The 25,260-nt window shown below is 53.4% G+C and overlaps 1 protein-coding gene across 12 annotated transcripts; it reads left to right on the forward strand.

The window, feature by feature from the left end:
- Positions 1–15: 15 nt before the first annotated feature.
- DLG4 (discs large MAGUK scaffold protein 4) lies at positions 16–22,642 on the forward strand. Of its 12 annotated transcripts, none has more exons than XM_087825914.1 (20): positions 16–384; positions 7,873–8,037; positions 11,429–11,482; positions 11,623–11,679; positions 11,875–11,999; positions 12,098–12,267; positions 12,361–12,497; positions 12,645–12,789; positions 16,257–16,552; positions 16,686–16,788; positions 16,930–17,044; positions 18,419–18,595; positions 18,881–18,917; positions 19,008–19,035; positions 19,168–19,215; positions 19,295–19,396; positions 19,686–19,858; positions 20,764–20,873; positions 21,408–21,499; positions 21,737–22,642. In XM_087825914.1, the coding sequence occupies exons 1-20, from the start codon at positions 355–357 to the stop codon at positions 21,841–21,843; spliced, it is 2,271 nt and encodes a 756-aa protein (XP_087682040.1). In that variant the 5' UTR covers positions 16–354; the 3' UTR covers positions 21,844–22,642. The 12 variants fall into 12 exon arrangements, with proteins under 12 accessions (XP_087682040.1, XP_016077557.1, XP_016077558.1 ...); XM_016222071.2 differs by having other exon boundaries at positions 7,873–7,938; positions 11,620–11,679; XM_016222072.2 differs by having other exon boundaries at positions 7,873–7,938.
- The last annotated feature ends 2,618 nt before the right edge of the window (positions 22,643–25,260 follow it).

Raw genomic sequence — 25,260 nt, forward strand, 5'->3', positions numbered from 1 at the left:
CCCCGGGGCTCTCCGAAATCCAGTTCCCCTCCCCCACCTCAGCTCATGCCCCAGCCCCTGAACTCCGGGGCTGCTAGCCCCCGGTGCCCCTGCCCCTCCTGAGAACCGGGGTGTGCTCCCCAAGCCCCCCCTCCATTGGGGACTCCCATTTAGGGCCCCCTTTCCCTCCCTCCCACGCTCCCCTCCCCTCCCCTTCTCCAACCCCCTCTTTCCCCTCTCACCCCTCCCCCCATCCTGGCCACCCCTGCAAAAGTGGGGTGCGGAGGGGGGAGGGGTGAGAACCCACGGAGGGGAGGAACGCAACTCCGATGAAGTCAGAGCCCCTTACCCGCCGCCGCGGCCAGGCCCCCCAACATGGACTGTCTCTGTATAGTGACAACCAAGGTAAGCATGATGGGGGGGCTCTAAACTGGGGGGAGGGTATGAGTTTGTGGGGAGGGGTTAGGCAGGCCTAATCTGGGGCTGAGGGCCCTGGAGTGAGAGCATCAGAAGATGTATTTGGGGTCCTAATTTAGTTTTGGGGTTCACATTTCAGAAAATGCTGGGTTTGGCCACAGGTGCCCCCTGGAGTCATCCCTTTGTACCTGTAGAGAAATGGAAATTTTGGGGTGCTCTGTGTTTGGGGGTCTAGTAGGTTTTAGGGTTCACCAACCATATTTGAGAGAGTCTTATTTAAGAAGACTGGCTCACATGGGAGTCCTGCTCCTGTATGTTAGAAGGTGGATTATGTTGGGGGTTCTCTTTCCTTCTGAGGGACAAGCTGGCCTCCAGGTGCCTTGGCCAATTTAAGGGGGCTTCTGGCATGGGGGTAGAAGGTTATTGCTTGTGAGTGCCTGCCTGGTTTGGGGGTGTCAGCCGGTGGGAATGGTGGGCCTTCAGGCTATAGAATCACCGTCTTCTGGTGGATACATTTGGGGGTGCTCTCTCAATTAGAGGGAACTGTTAATTTAGGGTCTGATCATGATCATATGGATGGGGACAGTTGGGAGTTGTCAGAGGACTGACATAGGAGCAGGTAAGGTTAGGATCTGGGGTACTCCCATGGAAGGCAGAAGGTTATTATAGCAGCTGAGGTTGCCGGTTCCTGAGGAGGAGGAGAGGTTTTGGAAGAGAGAGGATTTGAGGAGGGGGACCAGGTGGGTGGTGCAAAATTTGAGGGTAGCCCAGGCAAGTGCCCAATATCCCCTTCTCCTCCCACACTGTCTACTCCTGTTTGAGAAAAAGGGAGAAGAGTAGATGGAGGAGGATGCCTCTGTTACCCCTGACACTTGGGATCAAGGTGGGGGGGAATACCTGGATTTAAGGTGACTGGGGTGAAAAGGAGTAGGAGGAGGACAGGGCTGGCAGCAGTGAGGATCTGTACTGGGGTGTCCCTGTGGTTGGAGTCTGGAAAGAGCAGATCTTGGATGGGGAGCACAACAAGCTCCTGGTGGATACAGAATACCTAGGTCTTGGCTGTGAGACTCTGGGACTAGAAAGCTGGATGCCTGGTGTGTGGAGGGAGGCATGGGCTGATGGCAGGCAGCTGGGGGTTGGGGGGTGGGACAGGAAGTGGGGGCCGGGGAGGCGGGGTCCGGTGAGTCACAGGCTGGGGAGGGGGTTATATTTAGTGGGAACTGCAGCTTTTCAGGGGAGGGAGCTGAGGACACACATGTTCCCTGTCACACATGTGTGTACACATGCATCGTGGGTGTGTGAGCATGGATGGAAGAGATTGGGGGCTGAGGACCTTCAGGTCTGGAGCCCACACCCCCTCTGCAGGGCTACTTGCTTGTCCCTCTTTCTCCAAGCTGTCTCCCACGCTGCTTCTCCAAACACCCCTCCCCATCCCCTGTAGTTTCAGTAGATTTTGGGACCTCAGTTTCTCTGGCCTGCTCTCCTTTAATGTCCTCTGGTCCTCAGCTCCTCTTGTCTCCTGCCCTTAGCCTGCCTCTTAGACTTAGGCTCCCTGGCTGTGGTCCCTTGTACAGGTGTACACAGAAAGTCAGTTGGAATGTGTGGGCTCTGCTTCTAACACGTGTACACATATGTGAGCGAGGGTGAGGGCCTTTCTAGCACTGACAGCTATTCCGGGGTGTGTGTGTGGGGCTTATCCATCTCCTTCCAGACTCCTACTTCTTCCATGTAGCCCATGGTTGAACATCCCTGAAGAAAGGAGCCTTGCACAGAGAGGATCATGCATTTGGGGTTTTACAGAGCTGTGGAGACTCAGGCTTGCCACATTCCTTGGCCGGAAAACTTGTCAGTTGCGGGATGGCGGGGACTCCAACTCCCATAAGGCTTTGAGGCAAAGATCCCTCAGTGTTAAGACGATTGCTGCCATGGGGCTTTTGGGAGTTGTGGTTCATATCTATCCAGGGCAGCGGAGGGTAGCCTGGAGGAACCAGCAGGGGGCACATGGCTCTTGTCCCTCCCCAAAATGCTGTGTGGGTAGCGGGTACTCAGGTCGTTGAGCTTCGCAGGTCCGCCGGAGAGTACTCCATCTTCCATTGCCTATATTTAGACACCTGCTGCAGTAATTTAGGGAACATTTATTGAATGCCTACCATGTGCCAGGCCCTGTGCTTTGTGCTAACTCTGCTTTTATAGCTATCACTTATTCTTACTCTGTGCCTCTCTCTGCAGGAGTCTCTGGATCTCTGAGCATCTCTTTCTCCCACTCCGCCCCCGTCCCTCCCCCTTCTCCCCGCACTGCTGTCGCCGTTGCCATGGTAACCGGCGACGACTGAAGTTGCGTGGCGGACTAGAGGGCCAGGCGAGGGTGGCGGAGAGCGGAGCAGAACAAGTGGGGGAGGGTGGTGGTGGGGAAAGACCTGGGGTATTTGACCACTTGGAGGCGAAGCGGTTAATCCCTTCGGGTGGTCCTTATTGGGCAAAACTAAGATGATGGGGGCGGGGCAGTATGGCCAACGGCCTCATTCATTGGCAGACAGGGGCGTGGCGAAGGGACACTATGGGCGAGGCCGGGGGAGCAAATGGGCGGGGAGTGGACGGAGGCGTGGTCTCCTGGAGGCAGGTGGGCGAGGTCTGGCTTACTCTCTAGGTTGGCGGGCAACAGCCCTTGGGAAGGGGCGGGGCCTTAGCGCTGGGTAACCCGACCGAAGTGAGGGCGGAGCTGACCTGGCAGGGGCGTGGCGTGGTCCCATGTGCCATAAGGAGACAGGGTTTGAGGGGCTTGTCTGAGTAACTGCGGGGCGCGGGGGTCTTTGGAAAGGAGAATCCGGGGGTTGGGCCATCTGACGTCTCAATTTTCCTAAGATGGAGGCCTGTTCAGATTTCATCAGAGCACAACCTCCTACCTCAGCTCTATGTTCCAAGGAGACGGTTACTAGGCGACAGCAAAGTCCTTGATAGCTGCGTTGCTAGGCAACCGGGAAACGGAAAATGGAGGGAAAAAGGAAATGGGGGTAGGGGAGGGTCTTAACGGGTCATAGCGCCCACTGGTGGAGAACTGTGATTTTTCTATTCTAGAAGAAATTTCGAGTCCAGACCCTTCCGCACTCGTTTCCTTTGAGGATCCAAGCGTTCTATCCACAAACGAAACTAGGGCATTGGAAGTCATCTTGGGGGCGCATCTGGCAGACTCCGGTCAACGGGAAAGAGGGGGCATAGGCGAGATTCTAGGGAAGTCCTTCCTTTGTGCCATGTGTGAGCATTTTAGAGAAGCCAGAGGAGCAGATTTGAGGAGACTGCTCACTGGGCTATGCGTTGGAAAGGTGGGCGTTCAATGGGAGAATATTTGGAAGAGATGCTTTCAGGTCCAGTTGTTTGGGAGAAAATGGAAGCCTCTGAAGAGACTTGAAGCAATTGGTTTGGGGTATTCTGGAAGATTTGTGGGTTACTGCAAATTGGGCCATATTTTACTTTGGTGAATATTTTTTGAGGCTGGGGTGTGGGACAGATTGATATATTTGGGAGCAATCTTCCAATGCAGTTGGAATTCAGAATCATGGAGGGGATGTTGAGATGTAGGATGGGCAGTTAGAAAAGGGAATAATGTATGAAATTGATGGGTAAAGAAAAGGAATAGGAAAATATCTCTTAATATAAGGGCTTGGGAATAAATTGAACAGGTTGCAATTTAATTTGGAGGGCCAGCTTTAAGGTACATTAAGTATTTTCTAAAATCGGGGTCTGGAGGTATTGGGCACTGTTGATATGTTAGAAAATCATGAGTATTTTATTAGATTCAGGAATTTGGACGGGACTCCCAACGAATTTGAGAACTGCTTATTTGGATGTTTACATTAGAGCAAGGGTAATATTTGCACTAATTTCAAGGTTTCTGTTAGATGGATAGATATGATTTAGAAAGGAATGATTTAAAGGCAAGATTAATTTGTGGGCACGACCAGGATCTGTGGTCCTTAAACTCTTGAAAAGCACTGTCTGGTTATCAGGTGGGGCTGGACTGCTGGTTAGAATAGGAGATGTCTTTGCATCTGAGGGATGCTGTACACATGAACAGTCTTTGGGGATGTGTGGGGGAGGGGCTTGTAGGAGACAGTTTAGATCCCTTGGGGGTCCTAAAGTGAGAAGTGCTGCTTCCTTCCCTGCACCCTGGGAGTCCAGTAGTGAAGAGCGGTCCGGTGAGGTTCTGCAAATAGTTAGGGGCCTGGTGATTTTAGGGATGGGAGATTAGACGGAATAAGGGGTCTCTGAGAATCAGAACGATAAATTGGTAAATTTTAGGAGCGTCTCTGTTTGTAGTTGGGTTGGAATAGGAGTAGACTGTGGAAGGTGACGTCCACGAGAAACAGCTGGAACCAGCAAAGTTGACGGCCAAGAGGGTCTCCCCTCACCCTCTCTTTCCCATCGTGACGCTCTTCCGCACTGCGCAGGCGCTGTCCCCCACCCTCCTCACCTCGGGCCGCAGCCTCCATTTGCCGCGGCCGCCGCAGCCCCCGCCCCTCTGCCCCTCCCCCTCCCCAACCCTGGGACCCTCGCTCTCCCGCCCACCCCCTCCCCTCCGGCCCCCTCCCCTTCTCCATGTCGGCTCGGAACAGATTCGCCTCCATGTGTCTCTGCGTGGTACGTGCCGCGATACGGGCTCCGGCCCCGCTCCCCTCTTCCCGGACCCTCCAAATCTCAGGGTGCAAGCTTCAAGCGCTGTCTCTGTGCCTTTTGCTTGGCTTGGGGTCTCTGGGTTGCAGTGTCTCGCGGACAAGCGCAGTGGGTCATCCCTCTTATCATCATCCACTTTCACTCGCACCCCTGTATTTTGGGGGTGCAAGCCTCGGTTCCAGGTTATTCTGTGCAGCTGGGGCTACAGTGAGGAGGGGGCCAAGGGAGGAGGAACAACAGTGATCTCTAAGCCTTTTACTTGTCTTATGTCCTAATAAATTGGGGGTTCAGACTTGGTCCCAGTAGCATTTGAGCTGTCGTGGGCCGGGGCCCCGAGTCCCAGTAGGGCAAAAGAGGGGATCCTCCTTTTCTGCCTACCCTGCTTTAGTTGTCCTAATCTAGGACTGAGAGGTGCTGGCTCCAACCCTTACCTCCTAGTTTGCAGTTTCAGAATTACTCTTCCCCCCACTCCAGATGCCCCCCCCCCCCCCACTATGTGTACTTAGAAAATTTCCAAGGGCTGAACATATGCCCTAACCTCCTTCAGCCACATTCTGGGAACTTCATACCCTTACCTCTTCCTATTTCTGTGACATTGTCTCCCAATCTGGAGGAGCCTTTTCCCCAGTCCTGAACCCCTTCTCCCCATGGGGGCGGGGCAGGGTGAGGTGTCTGCAGCCTCACTGTGATAAAAATTTACTTCATTTCCTCTCTAGAATAAACAATGACATGTCCCTTTCCATGTTTCCATTTTCTTTACGTGCACCTGGCATTTCATCATCAGATTCAAGAATTTTCTCTGTGAGATGGGGTGAAGATGGAGGCGCATTGGGCTCAGACCCTCTCCCAGACTCCAAAACGTGAAGCTGCACCCCTTGGCCCTGCCTCATTTATCAGGGAATTGGGGGCCTTGCGAAGTGAGAGAGGGGAGCTGCCTGGACCGCCCCAGTTCTGGGGCGCTGTCCCTTAGCTCTTGCACTGTCTGGGCTGATGACCACCTTTTCAGGATGTGGAATGAACAAGCTCTTTCAGTTCACTGAATTCTATTATTCAAGATGGCTCAGTCTTTGAGGAGGGCTATTCAGCTTATAACCCCCACCCCCCTTTCCCTTCTTCTCTGCTTCTTGTGCCTATGGTATTGAAACCTGGCTCTCAGGATACTACTCTCTTCACATCTGTGGGCCAGAAAACGGAGTGTAGCTTCGTGAGCCCCTGTTTTCCTTCTTTAAGGCTTCAAATATATGAAGGTACTTCTTGATGCCAGCTGTCTCCGTGTCCTGGGTTTGAGAGCCTTCATGTTGCCAGCATTTCCCTCCTCCCGTTCTCTTGCTGCAAGCTGAGCTACAGCCAAAGCTGAGTTACATCCTCAGCCTTGGTTCATCCTCCTCAGGAATTTGGAATCATACTCTAGTATCAGGCATTGACCTTGATAAGCTTCCTCCTGTTGGATCTTGCAACTGTCGCCCTCCAAATATTGAGGTACGCTCAGCCTCTAAGATACTTTTTTGAGAGGGAGATTCTTCTTTACCCATGTGTATTGGGAGTATATCCTGTCTTCCCCAGTCCCTGAGGGAGCCCTGCCTGTGGTCCCCTTCTCCTCCTTCCCTGAGCCTGGAAGGGTCTTTTTGGGAGGGTCTGCTTCTGTGGGGGCCAGCTCCTGAGGAGGGGAGCAGCGGAAGGTCAGAGGCAGATGTGGGAGGACCCAGGCAGCGTTGCTGCCCTTCACTGCTGCCTCCAGCAGTCCTTTTCCTCTCTCCCTGGCCCCCAGTTAATCTCATTTACTGGTGTCTCTATTAAACTAGCACAGGAGGCCCTTGAGATGGCAGGTGGTTAGTTGGGAAGGGAGTCAGGGATAATGTTGGGTCTTTCACTTCTTAAGGCCAGAGGGAAACTGTGGTTTCACCCTGAGGCTCAGCACTCGACCCTCTTCAGGGAACCTGGAACATGACACCCATTCCTGCCCCTTTCCTGAACCCTATTGCCTCTGTCCTCCCCCTTTCTCTCCCATCCCCTTCTAGTACATCCGATTAGCTGGCTGGGCTGTGAGCATTTGTTGGGGTGGGGCTGGACTCTTGGGGCCCCTCTGCTGACTTCTTGGGAACCAGCGGGACCTTTGGAGAAAGAACTGGCCGGGTTTAGTGTTGTCCTGCTTGGGGGGCTGTTGCCAAGTACCTGCTAGTTGAAGGGCCTGACTGAGGTCCCTGCCTCGGGCATGGAAGGTGCTGGAGAGCCAGTCCCATGAGGTAGAGGCTGCAGTGGGGAGACTGGGGCAATGAGGGTGGGGTGGTGGTAGGATGGAATGGAGAGCAGGAGCGGCAGCTGGAATGAGGAGGAAGGTTACAACATGGGGCATGGGGTTAAGGTAATGAGGGAGGTGGGATGAAGATGCCGAGAGAAGCAGAGATTTTGGGAATGGATGTAGAGAATGTGGGTGCCACTGTCAGAAGGGCTGGAGCTCGGAAAGGATGGAGGGACCTACGATGAAGGCCTGGGAGAGGGGTGAAGAAACAGACCAGAGGAGGGAGTGTGCTGGTAGAAGGCTGGGGGTCCTAGGATGGGAGGAGGTGGAAGATGGAGCTGGGATTCCGAAAGAGATGAGGGGTGCCTAGGCCAAGGCCGGAGAGGGGCCTGTGGGGAGGGTGGAGAGAGGGGAGCCAATGGGCTGGAGGAGAGGGAGGGGGAGGAGTTGGTCTGGCCCCAGGGCCTTCCGCACTGCACTGGCTGGGGAAAGAGGAGGCAGCGGGGGCTGGCAGCCTGGAGCCCGAGGCACTGGGTCGGCCCCAGTGACACTTACGTCCCTGTCCCCAGAAATACCGCTACCAAGATGAAGACACGCCCCCTCTGGAGCACAGTCCGGCCCACCTCCCCAACCAGGTAAACGCCCCCGAGCTGGTGCACGTGGCGGAGAGGAACTTGTCCCACCTCGAGGCTGTCCACGGGGTCGTGGGCCACGCCCATCTCTCCCCCCTCAAGGTAGGAGACTCGGGCAGCCCCCTCCCCAGTGCTGCCCTCGGAGCCTCGGAGCTACAACCACCCCCCAAGGGCCGGTAGGGCGATAGCTGAGCTGTAGGTGGGGGAAGGCTGGAACTCGGGGCTGGGACTTGGGCTCCTGGGGCTTGGGGAAGAGGGGGTTTGCGGGGCTGGAAACACCTTGTTCCTACGGAGGAGAAACAGAGGCCAGACAAGTGGGAGTGGGTGTGTGCCTGCGTGCCTGCGGGTCTGCCTGCATATGTGTTGAGATGTGTGCAGGATGCTCACCAAGCCCAGGCCTTCTTCATTCCTTCCCATTCCCTACCTCTGTTAACATTTTCAGTTTCCAGAGCTCTTCTCTGGGCTCCTGCTGCCCTCATTTGCTCTTGTCCCTTCCCTGCCTCCTCCCCTCACTTCCCGTTCCTGGGCCTGGCTCTCCCTGTCCCCCTAGTCTCCAGTCCTTTCCATCTGTCTGGCCTGAGACTTCTAGTTGTGGGGCCCTTCTGCCTCTGTCCCCAGCCCCAGCCTTTGCTCTGCTCCTGTGCTTCCTCCCCTCCTTGCTGCCCTTCCCTCCCTGCTGGCTGGTTCTTGATGCTGCCTCTCTCTTCCTCCCACGCACTCTCCTCCCTCTCCCTGATCCCCAGCTCAGGTCCTCTGTGGCCTGCTCAGTCCTCTTCACCGGTCAGCCAGCCCCCGCCCCCACCCCCATACCCCCTTCACTGTTCACCATCTCCCCGGTCCTCCCATACCTCCTCTCTCTCATCCTCTTGGGTCTCACCTCTGCCCAGATATTTTCTCTGTACCCTATCTGTCCCCCATTATTATTTATGACCACCTGTTTCCCTTTCTCCTACATGCTCACATCTGATTTTCCTTCTCCAGCCCTGGGGAGGCCTAGTTTCTGAGATCTTCCACTCTCCAGGCCACTTTCCATCTTTTTCCCCCTCGGTCTCCTCTTCTGGGGGCACAGGACAGGGAGCAATGGAGAGCACCAGGCAAGCTGTGAGATTGAGGGGGGACATTGTGGGGTCAGGGTTGGGATTTCAGGATCTTGTGGGATGCCCTTGGAAGGGGGAGGTTGCTGATAGTGTACCAAGAAGATGGGGAGGAGGTTTCTGAGCCTGGGGGTGAAGAGTCAGGGAGGGAGCAGCAGCAGGTTCTGGGGTTGGAAAGTGGTGGCTGGCAGGAGAGGAGTTGGAGAGAGAAAGGCCATCCTTTGGCTTGTAGCAAAATGGAGAGACGACAGAAGAGTAAGAGGTCCCAGGGCAGGGGACAGGCTGGGATGAGACTAAAGTCAGCGCAGCAGGCTGAGCTGATTGAAAGGAAGGAAAGTAAGGCCCTGGACATGGGGAGATGGTACAGAGTATTCCCGAGAGACTCTGGGGGCTTCAAGGAGTGAAGGAAAGAAGACTAGAGGTGGTTTTTTATGAGATGGGGCCATTAAGTCCCTGGGAGGGGGAAGATGAGAGAAGGGAGGCGTGAGAGGTGGCAGTTGGTACAGTACTAGGGAGCGCTGCAGGCTGAGCTCAGGGAGCACAGGGAAGTGGAAGGGGAGAGTGCTGGAGGCCTGAGCGTGTGTGGGAGGTCTTAGGACAAGGCCTGAGCTGTCAGACAAGAGACACCCCAATTTTCAGAGGAGATGGGGAGTGGGTTGAGAATGAAGGATTGTGATTTGGGGATAGAATCTTGAGGGTTTGAGGATGAGGTAAGAGGGAGTGGTGCTGATCTTTCCGGGGAATCAGAAATTAGAATGGAGGGTTAGGATAGGAGACTAATAAGGGCTGGGGCTGGAGGGTGGGGTAGGGACAGGGGAGCAGATGAGAATGGAGGCTGGGGTTGGAAGATTGAGGTAGAAGGGTGGGGCAGGGATGTAGATGGAGGGTGTGGGATGGGGTAGAGAGGGATGAAAGATGGGGCCTGAGGAGGGGGGTTCTAGGACGGGGTGGGGACTGAGGATAGGCTACAGGGTGGAGAATGGACATGTGGGTGAGATTTTGGTGTCAGTGGCTATTGGTTGGATAACAGCATTTGCTGAAACGTGAAGGGTCGGAGGATGGTGTTAATAGATTTATGAGTATGAAATCTATTATAGAGGTTGAAAAGGTAATGTACAGGACTGAGAAATAGCCGTAGGAGACAGGAGGACCCCTTTGGAAGGGGAGAAAGAGGAGCCCGGGGAAACCGTGAAGTCTGCCTCGCACTTGGTAGGCTCCAAATAAATACTTGTTTAAGGAGGCAATAGGTTGGGGATCCCGGAAGGAGGCTCTGGGCAGCCTTTCCCCATTGCCATGGAGACGTGGCTTGTGTTTCCCTGGCAACTGGGGAAGCCCCTAGGACCAGCCTAAAGCTGGCTCCACCCCAGAGTCTGGAGACCCTGCTATTTCGAGGCCACTGACGTCAGGGGCCTTGGCACACCCCACTTTAACTCTTTCTTTAGTGAGGCGGCGGCGGTGGGAGGAATAGAGGAAAGGACAGGACCCGGGTGTCTTTCACCGCTTCCCCCCCGGGCGTGCTCTGCGCTGCGCGGGGTGCGGGGCGCCGAGGGGGGGAAGGGAGGCTGCTCGGGATGCGCGGCTCCCGCAAACCTTCGCAGCCGCACTTCTCCCAGCCCGGCTCACCGGGGGTGTGTGTGGGGGGCGGGCGGAGAGGCGGGGCTAGCCGGTCCCTTAGCGTCGGGGAGTCTGGCTGCCCCCGGCCACCCCCACCCCCTCCTGTTGTCCTGATGCCAGGGCTTCCTGGAGAAGGGTCGCCCCTGGCCTTGGCTGGGCTTAGATACTCTTGCTAGGCCACAGGGTCCCTAGGGGAAAGGGTGGGTTAGGTGGTGGGCGGGCAAGAGGGAGGGAGGGGCCTGCATCTGGGGAAACCCTGGGTTCCCCTGGCTGAGGGTTTAGGGCGAATGTGTGTAAAGGTGAGGGGCAAATCTGAAGGAAGATTATGAAGGCATCAGGGTGTTTGTGGGCAGATAGGGAGAGGGATGGAGGCGAGAACTGGGGAGCAGGACCTGGTGGACATAAGCCCTGGGGTTTATGTGTGTAGCGCATAAGGCATGTAACACCCTGTGGTGTTGCATCCGGTGAGAGGCTCCCCGAGCCGGTCCCCCTCCCTCCACTCTTTACCATCTGCTGTGCTCCCAGTCTGGCTGCCTCTCCCTTCCGGCTACTCAAACATCTTCTCCATACAGGGGGTCTGGGCCCTGCAGAGTGAAGTCCATGCACGTGTGCATGTGTGTGTATGTAATATGGATTGAGGCTGGATTCGTGAGGTACTCTAACAGTAGCAGAGGAGGCTTGGTTAAGAGGCTGAAAGGGTAGCCAGGCTGGTGGGATTCTTAATTGCGGACTCCCTCTTGAGCCAAGGCTCAGGCAGCTTTTCATCTCCTTTTTCTCCCTCATAGGCCAATTCTCCCCCTGTGATTGTCAACACAGACACTCTAGAAGCCCCGGGATATGTGAGTTGTTTAGATTTTGGGGCCATTGCAGAAGGAAGGCGGGAGAGAGGGATAGCCTGGGTTCCAGGAGCAGGGGAGGGGCAGGTTCTCAGGTAGGGATGTCTGTCTCACTGTTTCTGTGTTTCTGGTCCGTGCTGGAGTTGCAGGTGAACGGGACTGAGGGGGAAATGGAATACGAGGAGATCACGTTGGAAAGGGTGAGCAGGCTCTTCCATCCGAGGTCCCCTTGCTCCCTGTCTGTGCTTCTCTCTGTGCCTGTGTTTTCCAGGTGGCCAGCCTTTTAACCCTGCCCCTTCCTGCTCTGGTCACAGCTCCCCAATCCATTTTCCTCCCCACTGGCTTTGCCAAGAGTGGGAAGTGAGGGGAGCTGACCTTCCCCTTCTTCTGCCCAGGGTAACTCAGGTCTGGGCTTCAGCATCGCAGGTGGCACCGACAACCCACACATCGGTGACGACCCATCCATTTTCATCACCAAGATCATTCCTGGTGGGGCTGCGGCCCAGGATGGCCGCCTCAGGTGGGGAGAGGAGACAGGGGTTAGGATGCTGGTTCCCTCCAAAGGGAGGACCAGGGCAGCAGGAAGCTCCTGGCTCAGGCCCACCTTGCTGCCCTCAGGGTCAACGATAGCATCTTATTTGTAAATGAAGTGGATGTGCGGGAGGTGACCCACTCGGCTGCTGTGGAGGCCCTCAAGGAGGCAGGCTCCATAGTCCGCCTCTACGTCATGCGCCGGAAGCCCCCTGCTGAGAAACTCATGGAGATCAAGCTCATCAAGGGGCCTAAAGGTAGTACCCCATTATGTCACCACTCCTGTGTCAACTGTCCCCTGCCCAAGGCTTGCTTCCTAGGCACCCACCTCTGCCTTTCCCTCCATCTAGGTCTTGGCTTCAGCATCGCAGGAGGTGTAGGGAACCAGCACATCCCTGGAGATAATAGCATCTATGTAACCAAGATTATCGAAGGGGGTGCCGCACATAAGGATGGGAGGTTGCAAATTGGAGACAAGATTTTGGCGGTGAGGACCCCCTCATTTTTCTAGCTCTCACCTGGGCCTTGCCTATGGCCCTGAGCAGACCTTGGCTTTCTTATTAGCTCACTCCCAGTGCCTTTGTCTTGAGGCTGTGTTCTGGCTCTGTCTGAGCTCTGCTTCCCTTGACCCCAGGTCAACAGCGTGGGGCTGGAGGACGTCATGCATGAGGATGCTGTGGCAGCCCTGAAGAACACGTATGATGTTGTCTACCTAAAGGTGGCCAAGCCCAGCAATGCCTACCTGAGTGACAGCTATGCTCCCCCAGACATCACAACCTGTGAGAGTCCTCCAAACCCGAAGCTCCCCATGACCCATCCCATTTACCCCCATGACATTCCCAGTGACTGTTCCTCTTCAGATGCTCCCTGTGAAGTAGCTACAACCATTGTCATTTCCTGTGGTTGGAGAATAGATGGGAAATTAGTCACTATGGAAGAACTAGAAAATATTGTCAAAGGTCTCTCCCCTAGAAGGCATAAGGCCCAGATGGTTTTATGGCTAATTTTATCAAATACTCAAGGAATGGATTATTCTTATGTGCTCTCTGAGTATGGAAAAAGATTAAAAGTTTCACATTTCATCTTATAATGGTAGTTCAGAAGGCCGAAAAGGTAACATAAAAGGAAGTACAGGCCAATTTTCTTCTGAATAGAGATGTAAAAGTTTATAACAACAGAGTAGCAAAACAGATTCAGCTTCCTATTAAGGGAATAGCATTGCCACAAAGTAGGGTTTGTTTCAGAACAGGAAAGGTGGTTCCATATTAGGAAACCTCTTAATTTGATTCATTGTATTAACAAGTTAAGGGAGGAAAACTGTAAGGTCATTTCAAATAGCAGTTGAGCATTGACCTAGGATCCAGGAGATTAAGGATTGATTCCAGGACAGGGCATGTGCCCGGGTTGTGGTCTTGAACACCAGTGGGGGCGTGCAGGAGGCAGCTGATCAATGACTCTCATCATTGATGTTTCTATCCCTTCCTTTCTCTGAAATCAATAAAGACATATTAAAAAAAAAAAGGGTTTCCCTTAAAAATAAAAAGATGTGGGAAAGGCATTTGATGACATTCAATATCTATTTTCAGGTGAAAACTTAGTAAACTAAAAACAGAGGAATCTGCCTTAATGTGGTGAAAAGTAGTTATCAGAAACAAACATTTCCTAATGATAAAATCTTAGCAGTGCTTGAGAACCACTGCTTTAGAGATTCCAGGCATTGTAGTAAGGCAGGAAGAATAAGTGTATGTTACATTTGAGACATTTAAAAAAAATTTATTGTGTTTAGAGAAAGGGAGGGAGGGAGAGAGAAGAAGAGAGAGAAACACCGATTTGTTGTTCCACTTATATATGCATTCATTGGTTGAGTCTTGTATGTGCCCTGCCTGGGCATCAAACCCGCAACCTTGGCATACTGGAACAAGGGAAAAACAAACTTGTCCTTATTTGTAAATTATACTATTGTCTGTTGATATTAAAATCTAAATGAATTAACTGAAGAACTTAGAAATAATATGGAAGTTTAAGAATGCAGCCATATGTAAGATGAATGACAAGAATTAGCTCAGCTGGGCGTGACTCAGAGGTTGAGCATCGACCTAGAATCCAGATTGAGGTTCGATTCCGGTCAGGGCATGTGCCCCGGTTTCGGGCTCGATCCCCAGCAGGGGGTGTGCAGGAGGCAGCCGATCAATGACTCTCTCATTATTGGTGTTTCTATCTCTCTCTCCCTCTCCCTTCCTCTCTCTAAGATCAATAAAGACATTTTTTAAAAAATAATAACTTCCCAGCAATAAGATCCTTTCACCATAGAAAAAAATTCTATAAAATTCTTAGAAATATGAACTTGACAAGAAGTGTGTAAGATTTATATGAGTAAACTTTACTGAAGGACATAAAAGAAAACTAAGAAATGGGGAGTCACGCCATGTTTCCGAATGGAAAAACTTAATACGTTAAAGATCTCAACCCTCTCCAAACTAATCTATAAATTTTATGCAATCCTCATCAGGATTTTAACGTTCTCCCCCCTTCCCTGGAAACTTGGCAGGTTGATTCTAAAGTTCAACTGGAAGAACACATTCGGGAGAATAAGACATTTTTGGAAAAGTGACAAGGCATGACTGCCCCACCAAATACGAAGCCCTGGTGCAAACTATATTAACACCGTGGTAGTATTTCTAAACACCATGACCTACCAGAAGGAACCTTGGCTCCTTGGAGAAAGGGCTGATTTCAAATGTTGGGCAAGAAACGTAGAAGATGAGCTCATCACCTTTTTTATACTAGGAAGCAAGTGGGGCATCTAAGGCTGCGAGGGTCATGTCAGAGACGCAGGAGCCAGATTGAAGGGGCTTCCACTGGCCACGTAACTAAAACTCACTGACTGTGTGAAAATCCATGAGATCATAATGGTACTTCAAAATAATTGGGTACCTTTGGGCGATGCTAGGGAACTCATTTATTCTGAAAACTGGCAAATAAAGGGAAAGAAGCATATATGCTTCCTTTCTTGTACAAACTGCACCTTAGGGTGGCCAAATGGTTAATGTGGGACAGTTTATTTATTTATTTATTTATTTATTTATTTATTTATTTATTTATTTATTTTATTGTTGACAGTCTTACAGATGTCTCCCATTTTCCTCCTCTTTGCCCGCTGTCACCCCACTGCTGCCCCGCCCCAGGCCTTCCCTCCACTATTGTCTGTGTCCATGGGTTATACATACATGCTTATATGTTCTTTGGTTAATCTCCTCCCGTCTGCTCCACCACTCTCCCCACTGAGATCTGTTGTTCTGTTCCATGCGTCCATACCTCTGGACCTATTTTGTTCATCACTTTATTTTGTTTATTAGATTCCACATATAAGTGAGATCGTGTGATATTTGTCTTTCTCTGACTGGCTTATTTCGCTTAGCATAATAGTCTCCAGGTCCATCCATGGGGGCAGTTCTTGTTTTATAGAAGAATTCCCACTAATAAATGTTCCTCCCTCAAAACAAACAAAATGAAACAGTAGCACATCACCACTTTGCTGTCCCCAGTGATATGTTAGAACCAGGAAGTGATCGTCGGTGGCTTCCAAAACTCTTAGGTGAAAAGCTGACAACACCTGAGCCTGCCGATTAGTCTTACTAACAAAAGGACAACTAGACCTGTGGCATCCTGTCGTGGTGCAGTAGAAAGTACGTAGCACTATCTGTGAAATATTATTGCCAAAACATTGAACTTGAATCTGACTAAGTCTCTAGTATGAATTACCAGTTTACAGGAGATACAGGGCAGGGGCACATGTTAACACCACAGGGTGCAGGCAGTGATTTCCCTATTAGACTTTCCCTACTAGAATGTGGGAACGTGTGTTAGACAAAATGACCTTGTTTTTTTCAAATGGATGACCAAGAGAAAAAAAAAAGGGGGAGAGGAATTTCATAGATTGAGAGATTCTACAACCAAAAGAAAACCCCAAAAGCTGGTATTAATGTTCCCCTTCATCGTCCTGGCATCCCTAGGACATGTAACCTCAAATCCATCACCCCCTAGGAAAACCAGCCCCTGACGTCACTTGTGAATTCCTGCCCTCAGCATGGCTGTGATCTGATTCCCACCCACCCTAGTATCTCTGAGAATAACTTCCCTTCACCCAAGTCTGGCTCTCCGGGTTCCCTAGGGCGAAGGTGGGGTGGTGGGTGCTGTCTCCCTCGGTGCATTTCCATGTCACCCTGTATTCCACGTCTTCCCTCAGCTTATTCCCAGCACCTGGACAACGAGATCAGTCACAGCAGCTACCTGGGCACTGACTACCCCACAGCCATGACCCCCACTTCCCCTCGGCGCTACTCCCCAGTAGCCAAGGACCTGCTGGGGGAGGAAGACATTCCCCGAGAACCAAGGCGGATTGTCATTCACCGAGGCTCCACGGGCCTGGGCTTCAACATCGTTGGGGGCGAGGATGGTGAAGGCATCTTCATCTCCTTTATCCTGGCTGGGGGCCCTGCGGACCTCAGTGGGGAGCTGCGGAAGGGGGACCAGATCCTCTCGGTGAGAGAAGGCCAGCCCCTGCCCGTACCACCCTCTCCCCTCTCGGCAGGGCCCAGGGCTCTTGGGCAGGGGCTTGGGTAGGCTGGAGCCTGGTCCTCATCTCCAGTGACTCAGCCTCTCCTCCTCCCTCTAGGTCAATGGTGTTGACCTCCGCAATGCCAGCCATGAGCAGGCTGCCATTGCCCTGAAAAATGCGGGTCAGACAGTCACGATCATCGCTCAGTATAAGCCAGAAGGTAGCAGACCTGAAGCTCCCCCTCGTGTCGGCTGAGATGGTCCTCAGGACTCTGGCTCCTCAGCTCTGGCTTCAGTGGGGGCACGCGGAGGGTGGCAGTAGGATTGGGCCAGAGCTCAGGAACCTTCTTGTCCTTCCTCAGAGTATAGCCGATTTGAGGCCAAGATCCACGATCTTCGGGAACAGCTCATGAACAGCAGCCTGGGCTCAGGGACCGCCTCCCTGCGGAGCAACCCCAAAAGGGGTTTCTATATCAGGTTGGACGATTCATGGGCTGGGCTCCTCTTCATTCTGTGACCCCCACTCCCCAGGCAGCTCTTCCCCTAAACCCCATCCAGTCCTGACACTTGGCTGGTGTTCACGGGCTCAGCTGCACAGATTAGCATTTTGGGATACTCCCTGTCAACTGGAAAACAGCCTCAGCCTCCAGTATCCTTACTGCCTCATAGCCCATGGTCACCCTGGCACTTCCCTCAGGACCCCTCCCCCCAGCTGCCCAAAAATTTGGTAACTCAAAGGTTAATGCCTGCCAGAACAGGGGGCCCCTAGTCCACTCAGAGTATTGCCCCAGCCTGCACCTCCCTCTGGGATGACGGCAGTCCAGGAAGGGTGAGCTGCAGCTCTTTCATGTCACCCCTTGTCTCTCTAGCGGCATTTACTTCCTTCTCAGGCCCCCTTCTCCCATCGGCTCCTCTTTCTCACCCTCCCCTGGTGTCTATATACTTCTTTTCTCTGTCCCTCTGGGCTCCTGTCCACTCACATGGTCTAGCCTGCTGCTCCACTCCGTAGCTCGGTCTCAGAGCTGTCAGCTCTGGCCTGACCTCTTCCCAGAGGTTCAGACCTGCAGTTCTGGCCATCTGCTTTCTGGACATGTTCCCTGGGATGTCCCACAGGCATTTCACATTCAACACGTCCCAAACTGAGCTCATCTCTTTCTCCTGTGTACTTGTGTTTTCTGTCTTGCCGAATCAGTGGTTTCTTTCTCGCTGAATGGCACCACCATTCGCCCAGACACCTGGCTCAAACCAGAGGCTTGCTCGGCCCTCCACACCCTGCTGGGGTCTAATTGGCTCCCAGGGTTGGACAGTTCTGACTCGCAGATGATGCCAGATGACCCTGGCATCTCTTCTCTTCTGGCCATCCCACTGTCTTGCTCTTCACTTTGCTCTCTCAGTGTCATTTCTCCCCTTGTCCTGACCCCAGGGGTTGGGGCTCATTGACAGGAATTTGATACTGTTAAGGTAACCAGAATCTGCAAAGAGTTTTTTTTCTTATGAATTTGAACAGGGTCCAGGTTACTTCTTTGACTGCGACGTGCATGTGGATTGCAGACTGCTTTCTGGGGAGGGTGGCGTTCTAGGTCTTACTTCAGAAATTGCACTGATTCCATAGCTTGTCTGCTCACTGACACAGCATTGACTGAGTGACAGTTAATAGTTGTGGCGATATGAGCAACAGTAGAGCTTTTGGTTCCCACACAGTTCTTGAGTTCCCCAGAATCCACGGCATCTGTGGGAGTGCCATTAGCAGCTGGGCTTGGCTGTAGACTCCTGACCCCGAACCTCTGAGCTGGGTCTCAGGGTGGCTGGAGTCCTCAGCCAGGCTCCAACTGATGGCCACCTGCCCTCCAGGGCCCTGTTTGACTACGACAAGACCAAGGACTGCGGCTTCCTGAGCCAGGCCCTCAGCTTCCACTTTGGGGACGTGCTTCATGTCATCGACGCCAGTGATGAGGAGTGGTGGCAGGCGCGGCGGGTACACTCTGACAGCGAGACCGATGACATTGGCTTTATTCCCAGCAAACGGCGGTGAGGCTCCCAGCACCTTCAGCCTTCCTGCCACAGGCACCAGATCTTCCAAGGTCCCAGGGTGGGCAGCCAGTAGGGCATGGGTCTGCCCTCTGACTTCTTGGTTATCTGCTGGCCCTCGTGGGCACCAGAACTCCTATGAGTCTTTGGGGCAGACATCTCATTTAGGAGCACAGGGGTCCAGGGAATGCTGGGAGATGGGATTATCAGCTGGTCTAGTGGGTGGGGCTGTAGGGCCCCTCACTGGACATTTCCCTATTCCCTCTTCCTCCCTGTTTTCCATAGGGTTGAGCGACGGGAGTGGTCAAGGTTAAAGGCCAAGGTAGGTAGAAGAGAGGGTGGGCTTGAGTGGAAGAGTCAGGGACTTACGGGGTAAACTCTACTAACCACATGGCCTGCTATTCCTTCCTAGGATTGGGGCTCCAGCTCTGGATCACAGGGTAGGTAGGGTCAGTTTGGGAAGACCTGGGGTGAGAGAAGCCCTGAGCTTCTCTTGATGTCCTCAGGAAGGCAACATGGGGCCCCAAGCCCCTGTCTCAGAGTCCCCTCACAGATGACCTACCTCTCACTAGGTCGGGAAGACTCAGTTCTGAGCTATGAGACAGTGACGCAGATGGAAGGTAAGCCCTGCCCTGCGCCGTGGCCCCAGCTGCCCTGCTCCCTGGCTCTCTCTCCGCTGAGCCAGCTCTCCCCCCTCAGTGCACTATGCTCGGCCCATCATCATCCTCGGGCCCACCAAGGACCGTGCCAATGACGATCTTCTCTCCGAGTTCCCCGACAAGTTTGGATCCTGTGTTCCCCGTGAGTGCCGGGCCTGGGGTGGAGGTGGGAGGTATGGGCGGGGCCCATGGATGGGAGGTGGGGGGCAGAGCCATTCTCATTTTCCATGCCTATTGCTATTTGAGGCCCGAGCCCTGGAGGACGGGCCCAGAGGGTGCTGGGCGGGTGGTCCTGTCCCTCTCAGTCTGGGTGTCCCCAGCAGCCCCTTCCACTAAAGGACCAGCTGAGCACTTTGGGGGCTGACGTAGACAGCTTTTGAGCTAGAGGGATGGTGGTTAGATCTTTGGGGGGTGGGGTGACTTCCTGGCAGATACGACACGGCCCAAGCGGGAGTATGAGATAGATGGCCGGGATTACCACTTTGTGTCGTCCCGGGAAAAAATGGAGAAGGACATTCAAGCGCACAAGTTCATTGAGGCCGGCCAGTACAACAGCCACCTGTATGGGACCAGCGTCCAGTCCGTGCGAGAGGTGGCAGAGCAGGTAGGACCGGCGGCACCCGTCCCCTTCCTCCTCCCTTCTCCCCCATGGCCTCCCTCCAGCTCTCTCTAACTCGCTCTCTCTGTCTCTTTCCTTGCTGGGTCTCGACTCCACTCCCCCACCTTCTCCTCTTGGGCAACTGTCTGACGGCCTGCTCCCCTGCCCGCTCCCCCGCCTGCCTCCCTCGCTCCCTGACCCCAAACTGGGCACCACCATCTGGCCCCTTCTCCCCTGCCCTCCTCCTTGCCCCATTTCTCTTCTCTTCCTATGGCCTTGCCCTTGGTGGCTTGGCTCCCCCCCCCTTCTCCCCATCCCCCCCTGCTCCCCTTTGCGCCCCCCCCACCCCGCCTGTTCCTGGGGTCTCCACTTCCCTCTCCCACTCCTCTGCTACCTGCTTTCCCTGCTGCCCCCACCCCGCCCTCTCCCTCTACGGATCCCTTCTCCATCTGCCTCCCTCCCTCCCATCTGTCTCCCCTGTTTCTTCCATCTGTCTGTCCTCTGTCCGTCCTCCTCTCCCTCCTCCCTCTATCCTACTTCCTTTCTCCTTTTCCTGTGCTTTCTGGCCCCATCTGCCCTGTCATGCCTTCCATCCCCCACTCTGGCCTGCCCGTCTCACCTGCTCTGCCCCTTGTTTCGGGCCTGCTCCCTGCCTGTCCTTTGCCCCCCGCTCCTGGCCAATCCCCTCCCCCTGTGCTGGCCCTTTCCTTTTTTCTCTCTGTCTTTCACTCTGTCCATACCCTCTTCTCACCTTGACTCTCTGCCAACGTGTCGTTTGACATCCATGTCACTTCCCTTTTGGCCAACCTCCTGTTCTCTGCCTTTCCATGCACTGTGTCCTGTTCTGGTACCTCTGTCTGTCCCTTCCTGCCACCTGCTGGTCCCCCTGCGCCCACCCTGCCTGCCCCCAGGGGAAGCACTGCATCCTTGATGTCTCAGCCAATGCTGTGCGGCGGCTGCAGGCGGCCCACCTGCACCCTATCGCCATCTTCATCCGCCCCCGCTCCCTGGAGAATGTGCTGTGAGTATGGTCCCAGGGGGCCTCCCCTCCACCCCCCCACACATGTGGCCCTGGGCCTCAAAGGCCTCTGTGTGAACTCTCCCCTCTTAACCCTGGGCAGCAGCTCCAGCAGCCCTTGAGGGGGATCTGCACAGAGAGCTGAAACCCAGGGGATGCAGGAAATCTCAGGCCTCTCCCCTCTTCTTCTTCCTTGGGCTAGGCAGGACTACAGCTCCCAGCAGCCCCTGGGGCACACACCCACTGGGGCGAGCCAGGCCCTCCAGGGCTGTTGGGAGTTCGAGTCTGAGTCCCTTCACTGGGGCTGAAGGCTGGGAGGATGAGGCTCTGGAGAGGTCCCTGGAGTGGCCATACCCGGCTGCTGGGTTGCGGGTAGGGGCGGTCATCTGTGGCCCCAGAGGATATTGGGAATTACTGTTTTTTTGCTTTGTGCTCCAAATAAGAAAATACAGTTTGCAATTTAACATCCCTGGATGGAGGAAATAAAAGGCAGAGGGGGACCCGCCCTCAGGTCTGTGTCTCTCTCACTCTCTGCAGAGAGATTAATAAGCGGATCACAGAGGAGCAAGCCCGCAAAGCCTTCGACAGAGCCACCAAGCTGGAGCAGGAGTTCACAGAGTGCTTCTCAGGTGAGGTTGCCGCCAGCCCATTACCAGCATGTGATGCACCTTTGCTCAGATTCAGAAGGAAAATAAGGTAGCAGAGGAGTGAGAGGGGGGAGCAGAGCCCACTGGCGGATGATTTAGAAAGAGGTGCCCCCTTTGGGTGGGTGCAACCCCATGGCTCATGGCTTAGAGAATTCTCTGGGCCATTGCCATCCCCCTGGCCAGGCATCTGGCCTCACTCCCTGTTTCACCCACCCCCAGCCATCGTGGAGGGCGACAGCTTTGAGGAGATCTACCACAAGGTGAAGCGCGTCATTGAGGACCTCTCAGGCCCCTATATCTGGGTCCCAGCCCGAGAGAGACTCTGATGCCTACCCTGGCTTGGCCTGGATTCACCCTGCCTCCATCGCCTGGGCCCTTGGTCTGGACTGAATTGCCCAAGCCCTTCGCACTCCCCAGCCTCCCTCCCACCCCTTCTTATTTATTTCCTTTCTAACCGGATCTAGCCCATTGGAGGGGGGACACTCCTCTGCATGTATCTCCGCACCCCAGAACTGGGCTCCTGAACCCCAGGAACCTGGGGTCTGGGGGGAGCCGGGCTCCTGGTCCTGGGCCCTCACTCCTTAGGATCCCTTGCCCCTGCCCGCCCCCAACGCACACACGAACCCACCGGGGGCCACCCCTCCCCCATCTTCTCCCACACACATTCCAGAAGTCAGGCTTGCCCCTCAAGGAGTGCCCGCTGCAGGGATGCAGGGCCCCAGGCCTCCGTTCTCTCCTGAGGCAGGCTCTGGGGTCACCCCTGCCCACATCATAACTCCCCTTGATTTCTCATTTATTTTTTCCATTTTTTTTTCTTCTCAAAGGTGGTTTTTTGGGGGATAAGTAGGGGACTCCACTGTGGGTCCCCTGCCTTCCACATGCCCCCACCTTTTTTCTTTGCTGGTTTGCATGAGTGGAAGGTTACTGTGGCTTTTTTTTTCCCCTGGGATTTTTTTTTTGGGGAAAGGGGAGGGATGGGTCTCGGGAGTGGGAATGTGGGAGGGAGGGTGGGGGGCAGGGGTTATGGGTTGGGTGTCCAGGGGAAGACTGGAAATGCTGCCGCCTTCTGCAATTTATTTATTTTTTTCTTTTGAGAGAGTGAAAGGAAGAGACAGATACTTGAAACCTGGTGTGTGGCCTGATTATTTGGGACCTGGGTGAGGAGGAGACAGGGTGGGAGTATAAGGATGAATCTGGTAAAGTCAGATTCTTCTCTACACCCTCCCACCTACCCCCAGAGGGTAAAGGGGTCTGAAGGGGCCTTGGAAGGAACCTGCAAATCAAGGATGCAGAGTTAGTAGTGAGGGATGGGCCTGGAGGGGCTGGAGCTCTGTCCAAGGTCACTGACACACCCAGTAAGAGGACAGACTTAGCATAGGTTCCCGAAAACTTGGCTCAGCCCTGATCACTCTCCTGGGCTGTTTTGACACTCCATAAAGGAAAATACAGAGCAAACTTATTTTGTTCGTGTTCATGGAGTTGTGGACAAAGCTGGGCTCTGGCGATGATCTTGACAGAGGTTTGCTGATAAGGAATGCTGTGTAAGTATTTATTCACTGGATTTCTTTATGCCTCATCTCTACAGGAAGGATTTGAAGTAGTTTTACAAATAATAAGGGTAGGAAAATAGAACTTGATACCAAAAATAAAAATAGGAGAAACAGTTGCTATAGCTGTGGGGATAAAGATGATTTCTGAGCTTCCTGGTAGACCAGGCAAAAAAGGAAATGGTTCATTACCTATTATTATATTTCACACACACACACACACACACGTTATTAGATATAAAGACAAGATTCTAGTCCTTTTTCAAAAATTTTATTTATTGGTTTTAGAGAGAGGAAGGGAGAGAGAAACATCGATTTGTTGTTCCACTTATTGATGCATTCATTGGTTGCCGTATTGGGACAGTGCTCTAACCAACTGAGCTACCCGGCCAGGCCTCTGGTCCTTTTAGGGAGCCAGATTTTCCTGGCCATAAGTCCTAACTGAAGCCCCTCAGATGCGGCTATCTATGCAGAGTAATGGTTCTCAGCTTTCCTTCTGCAACTGTTTATAGTTCAGCAGGCTCCCAGCGCGGAGGCCTCAGCTGCGGCATAAATGAGCCGTTGCTGGCCCCCGCTGTGATACCGCCCCCTCCCCCCTCTGAGTCAGGGGCCTCGGGGAAGGCTGAGGTGGAGAGGACTAAGAGTTGCAATGGTCAAGTCCTGAACGGTGCAAAAGGGCAGCTTTCACAGCCACGCCTGGCAGAAGTTGAGAGTTGGATGCAAAAGACCAACCCCCCAGGGGCAGTGATTCTGGGGAGGGTGTGGCTGCCCCAGCCTAGCGTGATCCAAGGGCGGAGGCAGAGATCTCCGGAGGTGTGGTCCTCTCTCTGGACTGCTCTGCACAGTTTTTGTGCAGTACTGTATCCAACTGAACCCATTCCTGCGGATGGGGCCCAGGAGTCCTGCGTTGCGGGAAACCTCTCAGGTGATTCTAATGCCTTGCTGGGTGGAGAAGCTCTGCTGCCCAGGATGGTTTTCAAATAATCCTCTTAGCTTGGTTCTGTGTAGGAACAGATCCTTTGAGGCTGTGCCCATGTTCTCTATCCTTAGCTGAAGGGAGACATCTGAGCTGAGGAAGGTGTGTGCAGGTGATGTGTCTGGCTCTAAAGGGTTCAGGAGAGTTCACTGAGGAGGGGTGAAATTACCTAGTTTTGCATGCATCATCTTTTAGGTTACAAAAGTAATACTGTACATGTACCTTACAAAAATTCAAATAAATATAGAAATACATATGACTAAAAAGAATTCCCTCTCCATCTCATTCCTCAGGTCAGAGGGAAGCCCACTAGCTGTTTGGGATGAGTTTTCCAAATCTATAAAGCTCATCCCTGGCCGTTTATGGAGACCCGGTGTGGATGGATAGGTGCACTGGGTTCCCAAACAGACCGCACAGGGTTCAAATCCTGACTACTCCATCTCGCCTCAGTTTGTTACAACAAATACTTACTTGGATATTCCTTGGTGCCAGGTAGTGTTTAAAATGCTGGGGATGCAATGTCCCTGCCCTCAGGAAACTTGGGTCCATCCAGTGGGGACAACAGACAGTGGGAAGTAAAGGAATGCTGACAATTGAAGATGATGATGGTGATATTAAGCAAAGAAAGTGACCGCTGGGTATGTGTCCTTGCACAGAGGCCTCTTCTTGGAGGAAATTTGAGTTGAGACTTGGGTGATGAGGAAACCTGGGGTAGGGGCATGTGCCAGGTAGAGAAAGGAACAGCAAGGTAGGAAGAAGTTTGGATTATCGGAGGACAGGAGGACGAGGGTGCAGCAGGGCAGGGGAAGGAAGATAAATAGCTGGATGAGAGAAGTGAGCAAGGCCTGCGGACTTTATGTGCATTTTTAAAGCAGTGCCATAGGAAGTTCTGTTGGAGGCTGGCTCCCCGCTCCGTGCTGGTGGAGGTGCACGGTAGGGGGCAGCAGAGGGCCAGTCCTGAGGCGCTTGTGAGTTAGGATGAGAGAGGTGGTGTGTGTGTAGCTACTCCGAGCCTCATTTTGCCCAGCTGTGAAATGGGAATGACGACCCTCCTCACAGGATGCCTGTGAGAAATAAAGGGGTAATCCACATAAAACCTTTTGCACCCTTCTTGGCACACTTAGAAGACGGTAATCCTTATTGCCACTGGCCTTATGGTCTAGTTTCAGTTGCTGGGTAAACTTGACAGTTAAATAAAACCCGGAAACATTTAAATGTTT

This window comes from Miniopterus natalensis, chromosome 17 (genome assembly GCF_054644295.1).
Source record: "Miniopterus natalensis isolate mMinNat1 chromosome 17, mMinNat1.hap1, whole genome shotgun sequence".
Lineage (NCBI taxonomy): Eukaryota > Metazoa > Chordata > Mammalia > Chiroptera > Miniopteridae > Miniopterus > Miniopterus natalensis.

Bases quoted from the DNA above. Each gene is read 5' to 3' on its own strand.
- DLG4 (XM_087825914.1), top strand. From the start codon at position 355: ATGGACTGTCTCTGTATAGTGACAACCAAG. The intron at 16,553-16,685 runs GTGAGAGAAGGC...TCCTCCCTCTAG, and splicing joins AGGGGGACCAGATCCTCTCG to GTCAATGGTGTTGACCTCCG. The intron at 19,216-19,294 runs GTAAGCCCTGCC...CTCCCCCCTCAG, and splicing joins GACAGTGACGCAGATGGAAG to TGCACTATGCTCGGCCCATC.